Source organism: Molossus molossus, unplaced genomic scaffold (genome assembly GCF_014108415.1).
Source record: "Molossus molossus isolate mMolMol1 unplaced genomic scaffold, mMolMol1.p scaffold_m16_p_9, whole genome shotgun sequence".
NCBI lineage: Eukaryota > Metazoa > Chordata > Mammalia > Chiroptera > Molossidae > Molossus > Molossus molossus.
Genome location: NW_023425403.1, coordinates 61,748,486 through 61,769,057, shown reverse-complemented (window position 1 = coordinate 61,769,057; position 20,572 = coordinate 61,748,486). Strand labels below are relative to the sequence as shown.

The 20,572-nt window shown below is 50.6% G+C and overlaps 1 protein-coding gene across 1 annotated transcript in view; it reads left to right on the top strand.

Moving 5' to 3' along the window:
• Positions 1-20,572, top strand: part of RASA3 (RAS p21 protein activator 3) — a 119,903-nt gene that overhangs the window by 58,987 nt on the left and 40,344 nt on the right. Inside the window, exons 3-4 of the mRNA XM_036250037.1 lie at positions 763-866; positions 16,223-16,317. Of these exons, the coding sequence (XP_036105930.1) occupies positions 763-866; positions 16,223-16,317 (199 nt within the window). The remainder of the gene's footprint in view (positions 1-762; positions 867-16,222; positions 16,318-20,572) is intronic.

The window sequence follows — 20,572 nt, the reverse complement described above, 5'->3', positions numbered from 1 at the left end:
CCCTCTCCCTGGGGAGAGGTACAGGTGGTCACCTGTTGGTATTTTACTCTGACTTCTGGATAAAGGGGAGCACTCTCACTCTCTGAAACTGGAACACTGGGTGAGGCCTGCCACCTGCTACCCCAGACCCTCAAAATGGTTCGCAGTTCTGAGCATTTGTGCCAAACCTGGTCATACACAATAGACAGTTTTGTTAATACCACAATCTGTGCCGAACTTTGTGGTTTCTCTGGTCGCCAAACCAGCACAGCGACTCATTCATTGAACGCAGCGATTTTCAACCATTGTGCCACAGAAGTTTGAAAACATGCAACACCTGACTATTTAGTCAGAGGCACTGACCTCTTTTCCCTTAGACTGTCAAGTTAAAAAATGACAACAGTCAACACAACAGTAGCGCTCTGGTGTGAATGAACCAAATTATACCTTTTAATGCAGATTGGCGTGCCGCAGAATTTTAGTAATTAGTTTATGTGTGCCAGGAGATGAAAAAGGTTGAAAATCGCCGGATAACGTGATATGCCTTTGGTACTGGGCCCCATCTTTGAAGATTTTTACAGCCTGCTTACTCTTAAGTTCATTTATATCCCAGTTAAGAAACTGCAATTTCACGTCTTGCTCGCAAAACGCAGAATGGCGTGTTTGTGGCGCTGGTAAACATGAGACTCTGGGGGTGCCGAGGTGGGGGCCCACGCGCGACGCATGAGCGGGCGTCTGGGCCTTACCGCAGAATCTGACGGTGCCCACTCTCTCTTCGTGCAGCCCCTTCTACGGAGAAGACTTCTACTGTGAAATTCCTCGGAGCTTTCGTCACCTGTCGTTTTACATTTTCGATAGAGACGTCTTCCGGAGGGATTCAATCATAGGTAGGTACTTTCTTCTGTCTCCGCCTCCTCTGGGTGGGGTCTGTCTGGCGTGAGTGGATGTCTCCCGGGCATCCTGTCTGAGATGGCAGAGTCCAGTCAGCATGTTCAGCCTGGCCTCGGGCTGTGCTGAGCAGTGGCAGGCAGTGGCCTGGGCAGCAGGTTAGCCTGGCTGTGGCATCCCAAGGGCTGGCACAGGCCGCCTGGTCCCGGCCTGGCAGCGTGTGGAGGGCCGTCACAGCTACGTTCCCTTCAGCGAGACCAGACACACCAGCAAAGCCTTTGGAGCTGTCCTGTAAGGTGAGGGTGCAGCAACCCTCAAACCTGTCATCAAACGACCCCCGAGGGCTCCTCCAGGGGCCGGTGTGCAGAGGAGAACCCCTCCCACCACCCCCAGGCCACTCCTGCTCCTGATTCCCAACACCCCTCTGTGGGGAGTGGGATGGTACTGAGTACTCTCAGAGGCATTGGGTCCCTCTCAGAGTTATTGGAGTATTTTCAGAGGTATCGGGGTGCTCCTGGTATTGGGGGGTATTCTCAGAGGTATTGGTGTGCTCAGGGACACTGGGGCTCTCAGAGGTATTGGCGGTGCTTGGAGATACTGGGGCTCTCAGAGATATTGGGGTATGCTCAGGGACACTGGGGCTCTCAGATATTGGGGTTCCCTGGGACACTGGGGATCTCAGAGATACTGGGGGTTGCTCAAGGACACTGGGCTCTCAGAGGTAGTGGGGGATACTCAGGGACACTGGGACTGTCAGAGATATTGGGGTATGCTCAGGTACACTGGGACTCTCAGAGGTATTGGGATGTGCTCAGGGACACTGGGGCTCTCAGAGATATTGGGATGTGCTCAGGGACACTGGGGCTCTCAGAGGTATTGGGATGTGCTCAGGGACACTGGGGCTCTCAGAGATATTGGGGTGTGCTCAGGGACACTGGGGCTCTCAGAGGTATTGGGATGTGCTCAGGGACACTGGGGCTCTCAGAGATATTGGGATGTGCTCAGGGACACTGGGGCTCTCAGAGGTATTGGGATGTGCTCAGGGACACTGGGGCTCTCAGAGATATTGGGATGTGCTCAGGGACACTGGGGCTCTCAGAGATATTGGGGTGTGCTCAGGGACACTGGGGCTCTCAGAGGTATTGGGATGTGCTCAGGGACACTGGGGCTCTCAGAGATATTGGGATGTGCTCAGGGACACTGGGGCTCTCAGAGATATTGGGGTGTGCTCAGGGACACTGGGGCTCTCAGAGGTATTGGGGTGTGCTCAGGGACACTGGGGCTGTCAGAGGTATTGGGGTGTGCTCAGGTACACTGGGACTCTCAGGTATTGGGATGTGCTCAGGGACACTGGGGCTCTCAGAGATATTGGGGTGTGCTCAGGGACACTGGGGCTCTCAGAGGTATTGGGATGTGCTCAGGGACACTGGGGCTGTCAGAGATATTGGGATGTGCTCAGGGACACTGGGGCTCTCAGAGATATTGGGGTGTGCTCAGGGACACTGGGGCTCTCAGAGGTATTGGGATGTGCTCAGGGACACTGGGGCTCTCAGAGATATTGGGGTGTGCTCAGGGACACTGGGGCTCTCAGAGGTATTGGGATGTGCTCAGGGACACTGGGGCTCTCAGAGATATTGGGATGTGCTCAGGGACACTGGGGCTCTCAGAGATATTGGGGTGTGCTCAGGGACACTGGGGCTCTCAGAGGTATTGGGATGTGCTCAGGGACACTGGGGCTCTCAGAGGTATTGGGATGTGCTCAGGGACACTGGGGCTCTCAGAGATATTGGGGTATGCTCAGGGACACTGGGGCTCTCAGAGGTATTGGGATGTGCTCAGGGACACTGGGGCTCTCAGAGATATTGGGGTATGCTCAGGGACACTGGGGCTCTCAGAGATATTGGGGTGTGCTCAGGGACACTGGGGCTCTCAGAGGTATTGGGGTATGCTCAGGGACACTGGGGCTCTCAGAGATATTGGGGTGTGCTCAGGTACACTGGGACTCTCAGAGGTATTGGGATGTGCTCGGGGACACTGGGGCTCTCAGAGATATTGGGGTGTGCTCGGGGACACTGGGGCTCTCAGAGGTATTGGGATGTGCTCGGGGACACTGGGGCTCTCAGAAGTATTGGGATGTGCTCGGGGACACTGGGGCTCTCAGAGATATTGGGGTGTGCTCAGGGACACTGGGGCTCTCAGAGATATTGGGGTGTGCTCAGGGACACTGGGGCACTCAGAGGTATTGGGATGTGCTCAGGGACACTGGGGCTCTCAGAGATATTGGGGTATGCTCAGGGACACTGGGGCACTCAGAGGTATTGGGATGTGCTCAGGGACACTGGGACTCTCAGAGGTATTGGGATGTGCTCAGGGACACTGGGGCTCTCAGAGATATTGGGGTGTGCTCAGGGACACTGGGGCTCTCAGAGGTATTGGGATGTGCTCAGGGACACTGGGGCTCTCAGATATTGGGGTGTTGCCAGGGACACTGGGGCTCTCAGAGATATTGGGATGTGCTCAGGGACACTGGGGCTCTCAGAGATATTGGGGTGTGCTCAGGGACACTGGGGCTCTCAGAGGTATTGGGATGTGCTCAGGGACACTGGGGCTCTCAGATATTGGGGTGTTGCCAGGGACACTGGGGCTCTCAGAGATATTGGGATGTGCTCAGGGACACTGGGGCTCTCAGAGATATTGGGGTGTGCTCAGGGACACTGGGGCTCTCAGAGGTATTGGGATGTGCTCAGGGACACTGGGACTCTCAGAGGTATTGGGATGTGCTCAGGGACACTGGGGCTCTCAGAGGTATTGGGGTGTGCTCAGGGACACTGGGGCTCTCAGAGGTATTGGATTGTGCTCAGGGACACTGGGGCTCTCAGAGGTATTGGGATGTGCTCAGGGACACTGGGGCTCTCAGAGATATTGGGATGTGCTCAGGGACACTGGGGCTCTCAGAGATATTGGGATGTGCTCAGGGACACTGGGGCTGTCAGAGGTATTGGGATGTGCTCAGGGACACTGGGGCTGTCAGAGATATTGGAGTGCTCTCAGAGGCATTCAGTGGAGTCTCCTGGAGAGAGTGAGGTCCAACCTGAATGTGGAGGACAGGTGTGGGATAGCAAAGCAGCTTCCTGAGTTCAGGAGTGCACCTGTTGTGTCCCTGTTCATGTTTACTGAGGCCCCAGAAATAGAGTTGAGAAGCCAGACATGGGCATAATAGTAGTTGCTTAGAATCCAAGCACCATGTGACATCTGTGTTCTGGCCTTGGCCACAGAGAAGGGGAGGCTCTTGGTTAGAACACTTGGAATCTGGGGTGCCCTTGAGTCACGGAGACTGTTCCTTGCCTTTGCTCTTGATCATACTTGGGGTTCCGACCAGCCCCTACTCACTGGCCAGACCACTTAGCAAGTCACCCGCACAGCCAGTAGGGATGTTTTCGTCGAGGCCACAGCGGACTCCCAGCAGCACTCAGGACGGCTGGCCACCTCCCATGCAGACTTGCTCAGCCTCCCAGCCTTACCCCCTCTGACTCGTTCCCAGGCCTCTGGCGGTTTCTCCGCTGCCTCCTCAGCTCTCAGCCCGTAGATCCAGCTGCCCTGCAAGACCCCTGTGGTCGTCACAAGGCATATCAGATGCATCGTGCTAAACTCATGGTGGCCACCAAGGTTCCTCATTGCTAGGTGAACCTCGTACCTGCTGCTTTTCCCCCCGATAGCTGCCCTGCCAGGACTCAGAGCTCAGTTCCTGCAGGTGCAGCCACGTCACCCTACACCAAGCCTGATGGCCTCAGTGCTTGCCCCTCGTACCCCTCCCTTCACTCTGGGGCTACGGGAGCCGCCTTTTCCACGCCTGGACCGTAAGCATCCCCTCCCAGGTTAAAGCTGACCACTGGCATTCCACTGCGCTTGCCAGAAAGCTCAAAATGTGGGTAGGTCCCAAAAATGACTCCATCATGTCCCCAACATCTGGCTTTGGCCTATGAGGCAATCATTAAACATTTGTTGAAAGAATGGATGATTTTTGAAAATACCTCCACATATTACATTTATTCCATTTTAGGAATTTAGTGTGTTTTATAGATGGTTTTCCATATGAAGAAACTCTTTTCTGGAATTAAATGCCTCCATTTTAGAGCCTGATTTATTGATTTATTTTAGTCCTTATTTATTTAATTCTCTCTCTCTCTCTCTCTCTCTCTCTCTCTCTCTCTCTCTTTCCCTGAGGATATTTTTCCATTTATCTTCAGATAGAGAGGGAGGGAGGGAGGGGGAGAGGGAGAGACACAGAGAGACAGAGAGACAGAGACATTGCCTGGTTGCCTCCTGCACAATCCTAACCAGAGCCAGGGACCGAGCCACAGCTGAGATACATGCCCTTGACTGGAGTCGAACCCTCATTTCTTTGGTCCGTGGGTCGATGCTCTAACCACTGACCTGAACCAGCCAGGGAAAGCCTGATTTATTTTTTAAAATACTGTCAAATTTGAGGCCACACTGCCTGATTTGGCCTGGAGGAGGAAGTCCATACACCCTAGCATGCATTTAAGACGTTTCATAATCTGACCAAATTGTTCTCTGGGCTTAACTTCTCAATGGCCATTCTAGTTGTCTCAACATAAACACACTCACGTGTGCATTCACACACATGCATAGAACCCTACTTGTGCACCTGTGCAGGCCTCTACCTGCATAGCCTGCCTGTTACACCCTCTTAACACTGGAAGCCTTTTTGTCTATTCTCAAGCAGCATGCTCCTCCTTTGCTACTGGGGAGCGGTAAAATCCAGCTACCTGGGTCCCCACCCATACTGGAGGATCCAGATATTCCGGGACTGAACCTGGAATTCCATAGTTTTATCAAGTTCCTCAGGGTAGCATTCACAGTTCGAAGGAAACTAACATGTACCAAATGCTTATATGCACTGTGCTGGGTGTTTTAATGGGCATAAAAGCATGCCATTTATCCTTTGTATTAACCCCAGGAAGTAGGTATCACCTCCATTTGCTATATCAAGAAGAAATTGAGGTGCAGAGAAGATAAGATACTCTCCTGAAGATGTACAACTAACAGGTGGTGAGCCAATAAGTGAAACATTTTCTGTCATGTTTGTAGAGAAGTGAGTACCAGTGTTAGCAGAGACATGGGAGGAGAAAGGTATTTCTACACCTGCATTAGTCACTCCATGAGGTCATCTCCCTCCCCAAACACTCTTGAGTGGGTTCTGCCCATCATCCCTAGAATACATTCTCACTCTGTATAATATACTTTAAAAAAAAAAAATGTTTTTATTGATTTTTTTTTTTAGAGAGAGAGGAAGGCAGAGAGAGAGAGAGAGAAACATCAATCTGCTGCCTCCTGCACACCCCCACTGGGGATTGAGCCTGCACCCCAGGCGTGCGCCCTGACCAGGAATCAAACGGCCCTCTCAGTCCGTGGGAAGACACTCAATCCACTGAGCCACACTGGCTGGGCTCTTTCTCACTCTGAATCTAATTTTCATCCTGCCAAATGTGTGATAGGTGGCTTCACAGAATCGCAGTCTGAACCTTTCATATTTTAATCAAGCGTTAGATAGCATTGAGATTCATGCTTTCTCTGGGACTCTGGGGCTAACCACCTGGCGTGTGAGTATGGAAGCATTCCCAAACCTAAGTTATTTGTAGTGGCTAGAGGCAGGGAGAGCAGTAGTCCCTTTTCTGCGGAATCACCAGATCCGTGGTGTCTACAGTAGGAAATGGGGGGACTGGAGAAAGTGACAAACGTCCTGCTGCTCTGCTCTTCAGTTGTTTCATGGTGGGCAGAGGGGGTGTGCCTTAGAAGCCCCCCTCCTGGCCTCCCTGCCCTCTCTCGCCCATACCTCCCGCCTTTCCCATCTCATGCTCCATTGTTTCCTTCTCTCCTTCGCCCTGGTTTTCTTTTTAGAATCTTGGTCCGCATATGCAGTTCTCCTTTAGTCCACGTGCGGCTGATTTCCTCCTCCTGAGTCATCCCCATGAGCCATCGCGACGCCTCGTATTTGGTCTGCTGAAGCTGGGTGAACTGAGCTCCCAAGGCAGTACAGACCTGAGGCTTAGGAAGGAGACAGGCGGGTGGTGAGGACTAGGACATGTTCATTCCTGTTTGATTTGGGCCAGGGTGGCTTAGTTGAAGAATAATAAAACTTTATGAAAGTTTTGTTAAGCATCCATGCATTGAGACTTAAGTGAACTCTGTTGCTTATACTGAAAACGTTTTGGATGAGTGTAGATAGAGATCAATGTTTGATCCTGGGAAGTTAAACCCAGCCATCCTGCGTTCATGAGCCATCTGGCGTGTCATGGAGCGGCACTTCCGTTGTCATCGCCTCCGTCTTCCAGGCTCTCACTCTGCAGGAATGGCCAGTGCTGCCTGTTTGCCCTGGAACTGCCTGGCTGGAATTCATGTCGTAGGAAAGGAGGGGAGATGTAAATTGAAGTCTCTGGTGCATATCCATCTTATTTATCTGTACTGTATAACAAATACTTATATAGCATTTATTATGTGCGGGTATTGGTCTAGCTGCTTTACAACTGGATGCATTTAATCTTCATAACTCTGTGAAGAAGGTGCATTTTTCAGATGAGAAAACTGGCACAGACAAGTCACACAGCTTTTAGGTGGTACAGCTGGTGCCAAATCTCAGCAGCCAGGTTCTCACGTCTGTGCTGCTGAGCTCTTGACCTTATTTTAGATTATGCTTCATTGCTTGTATTTAGAGGCAGTAGTTGATTGGGGGTGGGAGAAGTCCAGGATGACTCCTGGTTATGGGTGTACAACACCAGGTGAATGGTGGGTGGTGGGACATAGATGGAGTTGGAAAATGGTAGATGGTGGTGGTGGAGGGTGGGTGGGAGATGGGGATGGTGATGGCAGAAGAATGAATTATTCATATGAGAACAAGATATCATCCTCCATGACCCACCACTACCATCCCCTCCCATGAGCTGCAATTTGCTACCACTGTCCGCCACCTACCATTCATCACTCATCATCTGTCCTCTACCACCCTCCACTAATCACCTGCCAGTCATCATCCACCACCATCCATCATCACCATCCACCACCTTCCACCCATCACCTACCATCTGCAATCCACTACCACCCATCACCCACCATCACCATTCATCCACCAGGTAATATCCTCCACTATCACCATCCACCACTCTTTACCTTCATGCAATATCCACCACTGACCATCTGTCATCCGTCTGTCCTCCACCACTCTCCATCCTTCACCTGTTAGCTATCATCTACCACCACCTATTACCTGCCATTTATCATCACTACCACCACTAGCCACCATCACCATCACTATGTACCCTCTTCCACCATCCACCATCTCCGTCCACCACTCTCCACTCATTTCCTACCAGCTACCATCTACCACCACCTACCATCACTATCCACCGTCCTCCACCACCCACCATCTCCATCCACTACCTTCTACCCATCACCTACCACCCACCAATCATAATCTGTCCTCCTCCTCTTCTTCCACCCATTGTGCACCATACACTATCCTCAAGCCCTCATCCTGTCCCTTGATCCACCATTCCTCTTCCACCACCACCTTCATCCACCACCACCGTCCACTCCTTTTCAGCTCCATGTATGTCCTGCCATCAAAAATTTACTTGGTGCCAAACCCATAACCCAGAAGTCATCCTGGTTTCCCCATCCCCATTTATATCCGTCCTAGCCCCTGGCATACATCTCCCCTGTATTGGAATGGAACCATGTAATCGTGGAACACTTCCTTATTGGACGTCTCCAGCTAAACATCAGAGCCCCACAGTGGATTTACTTCCCCCTGAGGAGGGCAGCTCCGTGCACACCCAGGACAACAGGTGGCAGATGTGGGCCAAGGCCAGGGAGGCCTGCTTCTGCAAAGCCTGTCGGTGGAAAGGGAGCACTCATCCTCTTCCACGTCTGTCAGCTTATGTCCCTCCAGGGGAGCCAGCTTGAGTGCACCAGCCCTACTGCCTTCCCAGTCCTTGACAGATAATAAGAAATTCAAATTCAGATTTAAAAAGCCTCAAGGCAGCTGTGGAGCTGAGGTAGCATAAAGTGGTGCTTATGAAGGAATGGCCATGCCTCTGGCGCTGCAGCTGGCAGTATAGATCAGAGCTTCACACACTTGTTAAAATGCGGATGCTGATTCGTGAGTCTGGGGCAGGGCCAGAGAGCCTGCATTTCTAACTGATACCATTCTTGGAAACTGCTGTGATTTAAGTAGATACAACTGGAGTTTGTTCAGGAAATACATGGCATGGATCTCACAGGAACACAGATAATTCACATTTGACTTCATTTTAATAGGGAACTGTGATAGGAGCTTCCCCACAGAGTCCTTGACTCTGAAGGAACTGATGAAGAAGGGTTTGCAAGATGATGGTGTGCACTTTCCAGGTCATTTTTTTTTTTTTTTTTTTGGTACGTGCCCCTAGCGGGAACCGAACCCGGGACTCTCTGGTCCACAGGCCGATGCTCCAACCGCTGAGCCAAATCAGCCAGGGCACTTTCCAGGTCTTGGTGGCAGCTCTGTATCTCATGTACCTCTGTTGGCGTGGTAGGTCTGATGTTCAGATTTGACCATGAGACTCTACTGCTCAGGCCCTGCAGGGCTCCCTTTGCCCTCAGGATGACTCCCAAACCCTGAGCTTGACATTCAAGTCCACTATGATTGCCTTGCCGAGGGATTCCTCCTTCCTTTCCTCCTCCACCCCAGAGGGGAGCTCAGTCCCTCCCAATCTCTTCCTATCTCTCTCCTGGTGCCCCCTGCCTCCTACTTGGCTCACACTGCCTCCTCTGCATGGCGCCCACCTCTGGCCCTTCTCCCCATCCCCACGCTCACCTGGTTACTGCTGCCCACCTGAGACCCTGCTTAGCCAGGGACGGCATCTGAGTGAGCGGCCCACGTGGTGTGTGTCTTCTCCATGGCTTCACCTGCTGGAGCATTTCTTTTGTTTCTTGTCACTTGTTCATTGGACTGTATCTCGTATGGCCTGGAGCTCCTTGAGGGAGGACCTGGATTTATCTCCATCCAACACCTATTGGGTGCACCAAGGTTTGTTCAAGGAGGGATGGAAGGAAGCAGGAGGGGGAAGAGCGAAAGTGTAGAATCTTGAGCTGTCCGGTTAGAAGTTGACATTTTACCTGGTGATAATGGGGCTGCACTGGACACACCAGTATGACAGGTGAAAGTGAATATGGACATACAGTATCGGCTCAGACCATACTAGAATAAAGAGGAAATTGATTAATCCTTGGAGGCACTGAAGAACTTTTTTGAGTGGTAATCCTAAGGAAAATGAAATTTTAAAATATTTTTGTACATTTACATCAGAGAACCTGATCATGTTGGTTCTGGGGTTACTTCCCCTCAAAATAATCAAATAAGTTGTTTGTTGATCATTCTGTTTAAGGTGCCTGCTGTTTTTGAAGATAACCAGCAAAATCATGGCTTAGCCATTCTTGGTTGTAAAATTATGGTGCGTCAGTGTGCATTTGGGCTGAGATGTTTTCACCACCGTTTTTACAGCTGTAAAAATAAGTGGCTGCCTGAGTCTCCAGGAATAATGTAAAGTTATGCCTGGTAATTATGTTGTTACCAGTATGAAAGCCAAGTTCTAGGGTATAAATTTGTGTCACGGAAATGAGCACAGTGCCACCAGCTTCTCACGGTCTCCTGTGTCTGATCCGCTGGCCTCGCACCGGGAGCCCATGCTCACCTTCGGTGTCCTGGAGCAGCTGCACATGTGCCCCTTGCGGGTTCGAGTCCGGGAGGGAGGGCTGTATCCAGTGAGGCGCCTCCAGCTTTCTTTTCCAAACTTATTTTGCTATTCTAGGCCCTTCGAGTGGTCATTTATATACATATTTCTTTTTAATCCTCACCTGAGGATATTTTCCCATCGATTTTCAGATAGAGTGGGAGAGTGGGAGAGGGGGAGGGGAGGGGGAGGGAGAGGGAGAGGGAGAGGGAGAAGGAGAGGGAGAGGGAGAGGGAGAGGGAGAGGGAGAGGGAGAGGGAGAGGGAGAGGGAGAGGGAGAGGGAGAGGGAGAGAAACATCGATGTTAGAGACACATTAGTTGGTTGCCTCCCACATGACCCCAATTGGGGATGAAGATACATGCAACCAAGATATGTGCCCTTGACCAGAATTGAACCCATGACTCTTTGGTCTGCTGACCGACGCTCTAACTGCTGAACCAAACTGATCAGGGCTTATTTATATATTTTTAATCAGCTGCTTCTTTTCCCCAACCACAATTTACATTCAGTACCATTCCACACTGGTTTCAGCTGTACAGCGAAGTGGCTGGACAAGCATGCACTCTACAGAGTGGTCCCCCTGCTGCCCCAAGCACCCAGCTGGCCCCATGCATTCCGCATGCTGCAAACTGCTTCTCTGTGGCTGTTCTGTAACGACCGATTTGTACTGCTTAACCCTTCACCGTTTTCACCCAGCTCCCAGCTGTCAGCCCCTGCCCTCTGACAGCTGTCAGCCTGTTCTCTGGGAGTCTGTTTCTTTGTTTATCTTGTTCATTAGATTCTACATATAAGTGAAGTCATATGGTGTTTATTTTTCTTTGACTGGCTAATTTTACTTAGCATAATACCCTCTAAGTCCATCCATGCTGTAACAAAAGATAAGATTTGCTTCTTTTTTATGGCTGAGTAGTATCCCGTTGTGTACATGTACCACAGCTTTTTTATCCACTCATCTACTGATGGCCACTTGGGCTGCTGCCCAATCCTGACTACTGTAAATAATGCATCACTGAACATAGCAGTGCATCCGTCTTTCAAGTCAGTGTTTCAGGTTTCTCCAGATGTATTCCCAGAGGTGCAGTTGCTGCAACAGAAGGCAGCTCCACTTTTAATTTTTTTGAGGACTCTCCACACTGTTTTCCACAGTGGCTTCACCAGTCTGCGTTCCCACCAAGAGTGCACTCTAGGGCTCCCTTGTCTCCACACCCTCACCAACACTTGTTTGTGGATCTATAGATGATAGCCATTCTGACAGGTGTGAGGTGATATCTCATTGTGGTTTTGATTTGCATCTCTCTGACATTTTATAAGCTTCCTAATTTCCAAAATGACCAAGATTGCTTTGATCTATAGGTTAATTTGGGAAAATTAACATGTTAACAAAATTTTAGTCTTCAGATACCCCAACATGTCATATCTTTTCATGTACTTGGGCCTTCTTTAGTTTCTTTGTACCGCAGGCCGACGCTCCAACCGCTGAGCCAAACCGGCCAGGGCCTTCTTTAGTTTCTTTATCAGTGTTTGCAATGCGTTTTCAGCACACGTATCTTGCACACTTTGCACACACCCTTCTTAAAATTTATCCTTATGTATTTTGTTTTTGATGAAGTAGACAAAGGTATTTTTTAGGTGGTACACCAAAAATCACAAGCTATAAAAGCATTTTGTGAAAGATATTGTGGTGTGTGTGTGTTTTTTTTTTAAATTTCAGATTTCATTGTCGTTGCTTGTTTGTACAAACACAATTGATTTTTCTGCATTAACTTTGTATTCTGTGGCCTTGCTAAACACTTATTCTACTAGCTTGTCTTGTAGATTTTCCTATAGATTCTATGAATAAAGACTTTTATTTTTCCTTTCCAGTCTGTGTGCTCTTGTTTCTTTGTCTTGCCTTCATGCACCTGCTAAGATACCAGGTTGAACAGGAGAGATTAGAACAAACTTCTCTTCCACTCGCTCATGCTCAGGGAAGCATTGGGCTGTCCCTCATTAAGTCTGATTGTTCATCTTCCCCCATGTCCTCTACTGCCTCTGCCTGGTTTCCCACATCATTGGGCCTCTGCCGAACTGCCCGGTGTGCTCTGTCTTCTGAACAGACCCCGACAGGTGCAACACCCACCAGAGAAATAATACACGAGGGTGTTAGTGGTGAGAAGACAGGTAGTGCCACTTTGTCCACACAAGAAAGTGAGGCCCAGAGTGATTTAGCGACCTTTTAATGTCACTCTGATAGATTGGTACAACTCTGTAGGTCAGGACATTTAAGTAGATGTTATGGCTGTGGATCAGGTATTCTCTCAGAACAGTATTTAGAAACACTAGTACACGTTTTAAAAGTACACATTTGTATCTTCTTGAGTGTGACCGATCTCTAGAAGGACAGACTGGAAGCTGGTAACAGAGGTGACCCTTGAGTCAGGACCTGTGTAGCAGGGGAAAGAGAAATGTATTCCTGGCTGTATTTTATATTCTTCTGAATGGTCCACATTTTGTACCATGTTCCTGTATTACCTACTTAATATTACATTAAGTACTTCCAGAAGTAGAGAGTAGTAATGTGTGAGCTGTAGAACTCATGTACGCCTTAGATACGACTCCTCCCTATTACAGTTAAAGCTCATTAAAGCATTGCAATTACTGAACATTTCAAACTTCAAACGTAATCCTCTTATCCAGCTAAACTAATCATGGAGTCTGAAGATTCAAAAAAAATTTTTTTCAATGAAATATATTGCCCAGTTCAGTTCCAAGAAATGTTTTGTTAGATGTGGCTTTATTCTTGCAAAATTCAAAAATCATATTGCCATTGGGGGAAACAGGATGGAGTTTTACAGGAGCCAAGCAGAGAGGAAGGAGTCTTCTCTTGGGGGCCATTCTTCCTGGTACCATGTGTGCTGAGGGATGGCCTGAGATGAGCCCCGAGGGAGCCATCCCGCCCTGTGATTGATGCTTGTTGGAGGAAGTTGCATGTGGCCTATAATTTGTGTCTTTAGATTTCTGTGGGATTTACTCTTTCTGCAGCCTGCTTGTGTTTCCTGCCTCTGTCTCTCGCTCTCCCACCTGCAGGCTTCGACTGCGCAGTGGCTTAAACTTACGTGGTGTGTGGCTGGGCAGGATTCAGCTGCAGATGGCTCTGCCCGGTGAGAGCTGAACCCGCGGGGTTGACGTGGACAGTGGCACTGACTCTTGCAGTGCTTGTGTGCGGTGTCCACTTTGAAGGTGGACAAAAGTGCTGGCTGTGTGGCATTAACTGGCCTTGAACGGAGGAGCCCTGGTTGAACGGTTCCAGGGTCTTTCCAAGTCTCCTTTGCAGTGCCTTCCCCCTGAGCATCTAAGAAGTAAATATTCTGAGATAATGAACGGCACAACGGCGGACAGGTGGGGACTGAGGGCAGTGTCAGTGGAAGCAACTGTCCTGACTCTCCAGACGCCTTCAGGCTCCTGGACCAGCCTTTCCATGTTTATTTTGCCTTTCAAACGTCCCGTCTGTGCTGGTGGACGAGTCTGTCGGGGTCTGGAGTCCAGAGCAGAGCTCAATTGACCGAATTCCGAGAACAAGGTGTGAAGACCATGAGAGAGGAAGTCTTGGCCTCTGCCCGTGACGTGCTCCGGCTGGGGCTCCGTGAAACTGGACAGACAGCGTGCAGGTCGACAAGAGAGAAGCAGACAGTTTACCCCTGCCGGGTAGCACATGTCACGGGGGGATCCTCAACGACGGGTAACTCGGGGAGTTCGACTTGGGTTGGTATGGCATCTTAGCAAAGGAATAAATACTTTAGAGGAGGGACAGGACCTAGGGAAAAGGTTCCAGGCCTCAGGGGTGTCATGGCAACTAGGTGGGAAGTGATGGAGTAGTTTGTGCAGGACCATCTGTTGCTGACTCTCTGTCTTCTCTGTGGCTGTAAAACTTCCCAGGGGACACATTCAGGGCAGCCCCCGTTTCCCAGCATTCTGCGTGTAGTCAGATAAGGGCAACTCTGGGAGGACTTCTTTCTGCATCTGTTGATTCTCATTTTCTTCCAGCTCAAGTGATCCTAATGCTGAGGTGGCATTTGGGGTGGCATATTCTGAATGCCCACAGGACCAAAGAGCAGAGTGTTCTCTTCTTTTTCTGAAATCTCTCACTGGGGAACAGATGAGGTGGGGGCCCCCATAAGGTCTTGTGTTAGCCTGTGGGAACAGGACAGGTCCCAGGGGCATACCTAATGGTGGCATTGTAGGGGGACCTCACGGGGTGAGGCTGTAGGGGAAGAAGAAATAATGGGAAAGGCAGGGAAACAAAAGCTGCATATTAAATGCATCTATCTATCTATCACAAAATTCATATATAAATACATATATTTATATGTGTATTTTTATTGAAATTCTAGCTCCAAAGAACCAAGCCTGTGTAAGAAACATAAAAAACGATGTAGAGTGGACATCCTCAACCTTTGAGGCCCACAGGAGTTCCCTGGGGCGCTAGTGAAAACAAGATTCCAGGACTCCACACTGCAGATGGTTTCCTCCATCTGGGATAGGGCCCAGGAACTTGCATTTTAGGAAGCACTCCTGCTATTTCGATGTAGGTGGCCCGTGATCGCACTTTGAGAGACACTGATTCGTAGACCCAGGTGGGCAACAGGAGGGTGGTGGTTCATGCCGGCTGCATCCTCAGTCTTCGTTGTTGCTGTGAACTAACCCCTGCATACACATGTACTCCTGTGACTACAGGCCTGACATGCACACATATGCACACATGCTGTATAAGCTAAATATGCATTCACACACACGCATATTATATAATCTGACTAAACACATGTACACGGCATGCACACACTATGTAAGCATAATATACAGATGCACATGTTATTTAAGCTGAATTTGAACATATATACACATGTTCAAATGCACATACTATATAAGCTAAATATGCACATGTGTATTCTAAGCTATATCTCATACAAGTACACACATACACACACATTTCCGTAAAATCCTTTTCAAAGCCTTGCCAAGCAACAGTGCCCTGTCTCCACTTTGCAGCGTGGGTGTTGAGGCAGGAGGCCCTGGTGATGTGGCGTGGCTAGGTCTCACTGCCCACGGTGCCTTCAGTGCTCCCTCCTTCACCCCGTCCTACATTCCTCCAGGTCCTGAGCAGGATGCCTGTGCAGACGCCTGGCAGAGCTGGTTTTCCATCAATAACTCACATCTAGTATGACCCCACCTTGCTAAAACCACCTTGGGTACCATACAAGTTGTGAAAGTGCTCATACAAAGTGGGCCCTGTCCACGCTTAGGCTGGGCTTCCATGCAGACAGACCCAGGACCACGGTGAAAGTGACGTGTGATGTGTGTTCTGCTAATGGAGTGGGATGGGCACCTTCAAGATGAAATGTTGCATACACTGATCTTACATGAAGGAAGACAGCCTGGTGTTGCTGATTCACCCAGTTATCTATTTTGGACTGCACCGTTTGAACTAATTAGCAGTAAAAATGGAGTGACTTCTGCTTATGAACCTTATTGGGTCTGGAGGATTTGTTCCCTCTTGTGACTGCTTTTCCTCTGCCTTGTATGCTTTAGGGAAGGTGGCCATTCAGAAGGAAGACTTGCAGAAGTACCATAACAGGGACACCTGGTTCCAGCTGCAGCATGTCGACGCTGACTCAGAAGTTCAGGTGAGACCCTCGGCGGAGCCTGGCAACGGGTCTTTGGAAATGGAAGGCTCTGATTGGGGTTAAAGAAATAGATACAGGGTTTTGGTCTTAACAGGAAATAATGGCTAGCAAATTGTGTCCTTCTATTTGTAGTAAGTATAGGCTTGCTAATTTTGTTTGTTCAGTTGGTTATTGTCACACTTTGTCATGCATGATTGAAGCAGCTTTGAAAGTACAAAATGTGAAAGAAGAATAACATAGTTGGAGGAGAAAATGTGGTTAAGAAAATGTAAACCTGTGGGGTGAGAATAGCACACAGAGCCTCTCACTGCAGGTCCCTATGTTTGTTGGGGGTCACGCTCCCATGTGTTTCCACGCTCCCTGCGCTAGGCAAAGAAGCATATAGAAATGACCACTCTGAAGAGGTTCCCATTGTCTGAGGATCCTGGGCTCCCCCTGGCTCCCCTGGGCAATGTGTTAACTGGGATTGACCCCCTGTCCAGTGAAAGGAACTAACCCCCTGGGGTTCCTCCCCCTAGCAGGGAAGACTACAGGGTTCCAGGATCCCAACACTTCCCCATAAGGCTGCTCTTGGACTTGCCCATAACTCAGGGTCACTCCCCATTCTGAGTGTCCAGGAGCACACTTGAACACCCGTCGGGAGGGTGGCCGCATCTCCTCTTCTCTTGTGACCCTGGCTTGTGTCGTTTCCAGTCAAGTCTGTTCCATGCCAATGCCCAGAATTCCAAGCCTAGGAGCCATCCAGACGCACAGTGGCCCTAACACTGAGATGCACCAGTGTTTTCAGCAGCAGGTCCTGTGAACGGCCCAGGCCTAGCGGGAGGCGTGGCTGAGCACTGGGTCTCTGGCGCAGGCGGGTCTGGCTCAGCTCAGTGCTCCCGTCCTCCAGTGAAATGTGCCAGCGGCGGTCCTCTCCAAACCTCGGTCTCCTCATCTGTAGAGCGAGGTTTGTAATCAGCTGGACAGTGACTGGCCCTGCCTGGCATGCACCCCTCCTGGGCTCCTCGCTCGGCACCTGGAGGCCTGGCTGGCCCTCCTGCCCTCACGCTTCCTCCTGGACCCTCAGCCTCCGCTGAGCTTTGAGGGTGAAGGCATGGGGTTTAGGGTTTCTGCCTGCTGAGGCCTTGGGGCGCATAGGTCCTGGTGGCCATCAGGATGGATCCACAAACTCGAACAAAGGGCAGCTGGAGGGAAGGTCAAGGAGCTGAGCCGAAGGGCGGCCTCATTGTGGTGCTTCACACTTAATTAATTCTGACCCAGTGGCCCACACCTGCCGCGTAAATTAGAAGACACTAATTACTGCAGAGCTAGTAACTCTGTCTGAAGTGGAAAAGCGGATGAACATAGCATCGGGAGTACACAGCCAGCCGCGGCCCGGGCACGTGGAAGTCTCGTCTCGGGCAGAGGCGCAGGAGCCCTGTGCTGTCGGGCTCTGTAACCAGCCTTCCTGAGTTGCATCACACGCTTTCCCCGGCGACTGAGAGAGCACGGCGTCCTCCCCCGCTCCCCCGCGGGCTGGCCTGCTTCCAGCCGGCTGCTGCTGGCAAGGGGAGCTTTCTTCTTCCTTGCCTTTTTCTTTACTCTGAATTTTGAAATGGTGAGAGATTCACAGGAAGTCACAAAAAAGTATACAGGGAATAATGATTAGCAAATTGTGTGCCCTCCTATTTCTACTTGAAGACTATAAACAGTGAAGCCCGTTTCGTTCCCCCATCCCCATGGCAACGTCCTAAACCGAGCACAGCCAGCACATCCCTGCGGTACACAGACCTCACTGACATCTCATCAGTTAGCCGGGCAGGTGTGGCTCTGCGGTTAGAATATCAGCCGCTGACCAAAGAGTCACAGGTTCAGTTCCGGTCAAGCACACGTACCTCGGTTGCAGTTCCATCCCTGGCCCTGGTCGGGGTCGTGCGGGAGACAACCAGTCAGTGTGTCTCTCTCACATCGATGCTTCTCTTGCTCACTCCCTCCCTCTCTCTCTTCCTTCCCTCCCACTCTGTCTGAAAATAAGTGGAGAAATATCCTCAGGTGAGGATTTAAAAAAACAAAACAAAACTAAAGATCTCACCAGTTTTACATGTATGCATGTGTACCAGTGTATGTGTGTTTGCGTGTGTGTATATGCACAAGTGCATGTGTATATTCTGTTCAGCTTAGCATATGTGTGTGCTGGTGTGTGTATACATGTGTATCCTGTGCAGTTTATCATGTATGTAAATTTTTGTAATCAATACCACAATCAATATGCAAAACTGCTCCATCAGCACAAATCTTATAAACATGGGTGTGTGTGTTCACTGTCAGCTGTGCGGAGTATTTGTGCTGTTTCATAACTGATGCGTGCCTGTGGATAAGTCCCTTGTCCTTCTGAGCCTGGTTCTTACCATCTAGGAGAAGGGATACTGACTCAAGCTGGTTGTCTGCTAAGTTCCAGGTACTGAGCTGAGCGCATTACTTGAGGTCGTCAGCTCTTGGAGTGTCCACTCGAGGTGTGGTCATACCACCAAGAGAGCCGCAGATTCAAACTGGCCTTTAAAAGTGCGATTCCAATCTCTCCCTACAGCGCCATCTCATTTTGAAATGCCACATTTAGAAGGGCAGAGAATTATTTCTCGAATCCATCTGCTCTGTAATTCACAGTACAAGGCATGTGTCTGAAACAGTCACAAAACTGGGTAGCAGAACGAGGTGGTGGCGGGACTGGACCTGAACTGTGGCCTGTGCTGCACAGCCAGTCACGGCTGCCAAAACGTATGCTAGAGCCTGGAGAGGGCTCCCGTCTTCCCATGGCCCCACCCATCTGTCTGAGCAGGCCCCTCATCTAGCTGCCCGTGAGTCCTTCCCCAACTCTTCCAAGGACGCCCAGCGGCCACTGAGCTCTGCTTTGTGCTCTGCTGTATTTTAGCAAACTTGTCATGGAAGTGTGCGCTGAGAAAATGACACATGTGCACCAACCCAGCAGCCACATCCAGACCTCTGGTCATTTACTCGTGTCAGATAGTCCTGGTGGATGGACTTCCCAGGCAGTGTCAGCAGCTGTCCGCGAACCAGAACGCAGCCCGAATCTGTCCAAGGGTTTAAGGAATTCCAGGAAGGAAAGGGCAAGTTCAGGCCTCCTTCCTTCCCCTGCACTCATCTCGTGTGTGTACTGAGCAGGTTGGCGCTCAGACTGGCATGTCTGAGTCCTGTGCTCTGTGAGCCCAGACACTAGCTGTGCAGAGGCTGAGCCTCGAAAACCCGAACTTCCTGCCTGCGCTGAGGTGTCAGATGTGGCCCTCAGTCCCCCTGGGCGTTGACATTTGTGGCCGGGTTGTTTGTGCTGGGGGTGGTGTGATACCACACTGCACGAGGCGTGGCCCAAACCGTCAGTGACGCTGCGTAACAACAGAGGTGAACTTCTGAACTGCGGAGCTGCCAGTTAACGTCGGGGGAAAGTCCTTTCAGTCGGGCCGACTGTGTGTGTTTCATTCTACCTCACATCATCCTGTCCCTGATCTCCAGAAAAGGGTCACAACGCAAATGAGCGGACAATGTCCACCACCTTGGTAAGGAAGTGCCTGCCCGACGAGAGGAAACGTGAGCCTCACAGGGTCTGCTGGTGGGGACTTGCCGTCCTCTCCAGGGAAAAACAGGAAACAGGACGCGGACCGGGCGCCAGCAGTGAGGGCTCCCTCTCCCCGACACATTCTTTCACTTCTTCGAAGCCCATTTACAATGAATGAGTGAGACGTCAGTCTGAGTGGCCGTGGCCCATGAAGAGTCGGCGCCCAGTGCACTGGAGAAGGCGGGCGAAGACCAGGCTCCCCAGGAGACTGCCTGGTGACGTGTTGTCATCTGCTCCATCGCGAGCGTCGGTGCTGGGTTTGGTTCTCAGGGGCAGGTGGTTAGCTGCTCAGTGTGCTCATCTCAGCAGGGGATAGCTGTGCCCGCTTCATGAGATGTGCGGAGAATTGCGGGACAGTTTGAAAGCTCTAAACCGGGGCCAGTGCTCAGTGAAATGGAGCCAACTGGGACAGCTTTGTCAGCATCGACGGGGTCACTCTGGGCGTTTGTCTGCCCCCCACAGAGCTGGCGTGGTGCCGAGGCCCCTTCCTCAGTTACTGGCACTGAGGGTTTGCTCACAGCTGGGTGAGGTCAGCCAGGAGGGCTGGGCCCAGACCTGTGGTCACACGGGTGGCCTAGTCCTGTGCCCAGGACTTATCGCTGGGCATCCTGCCTGACCATTGCTCCTGCTCTGCCTGTGGCCACTCTG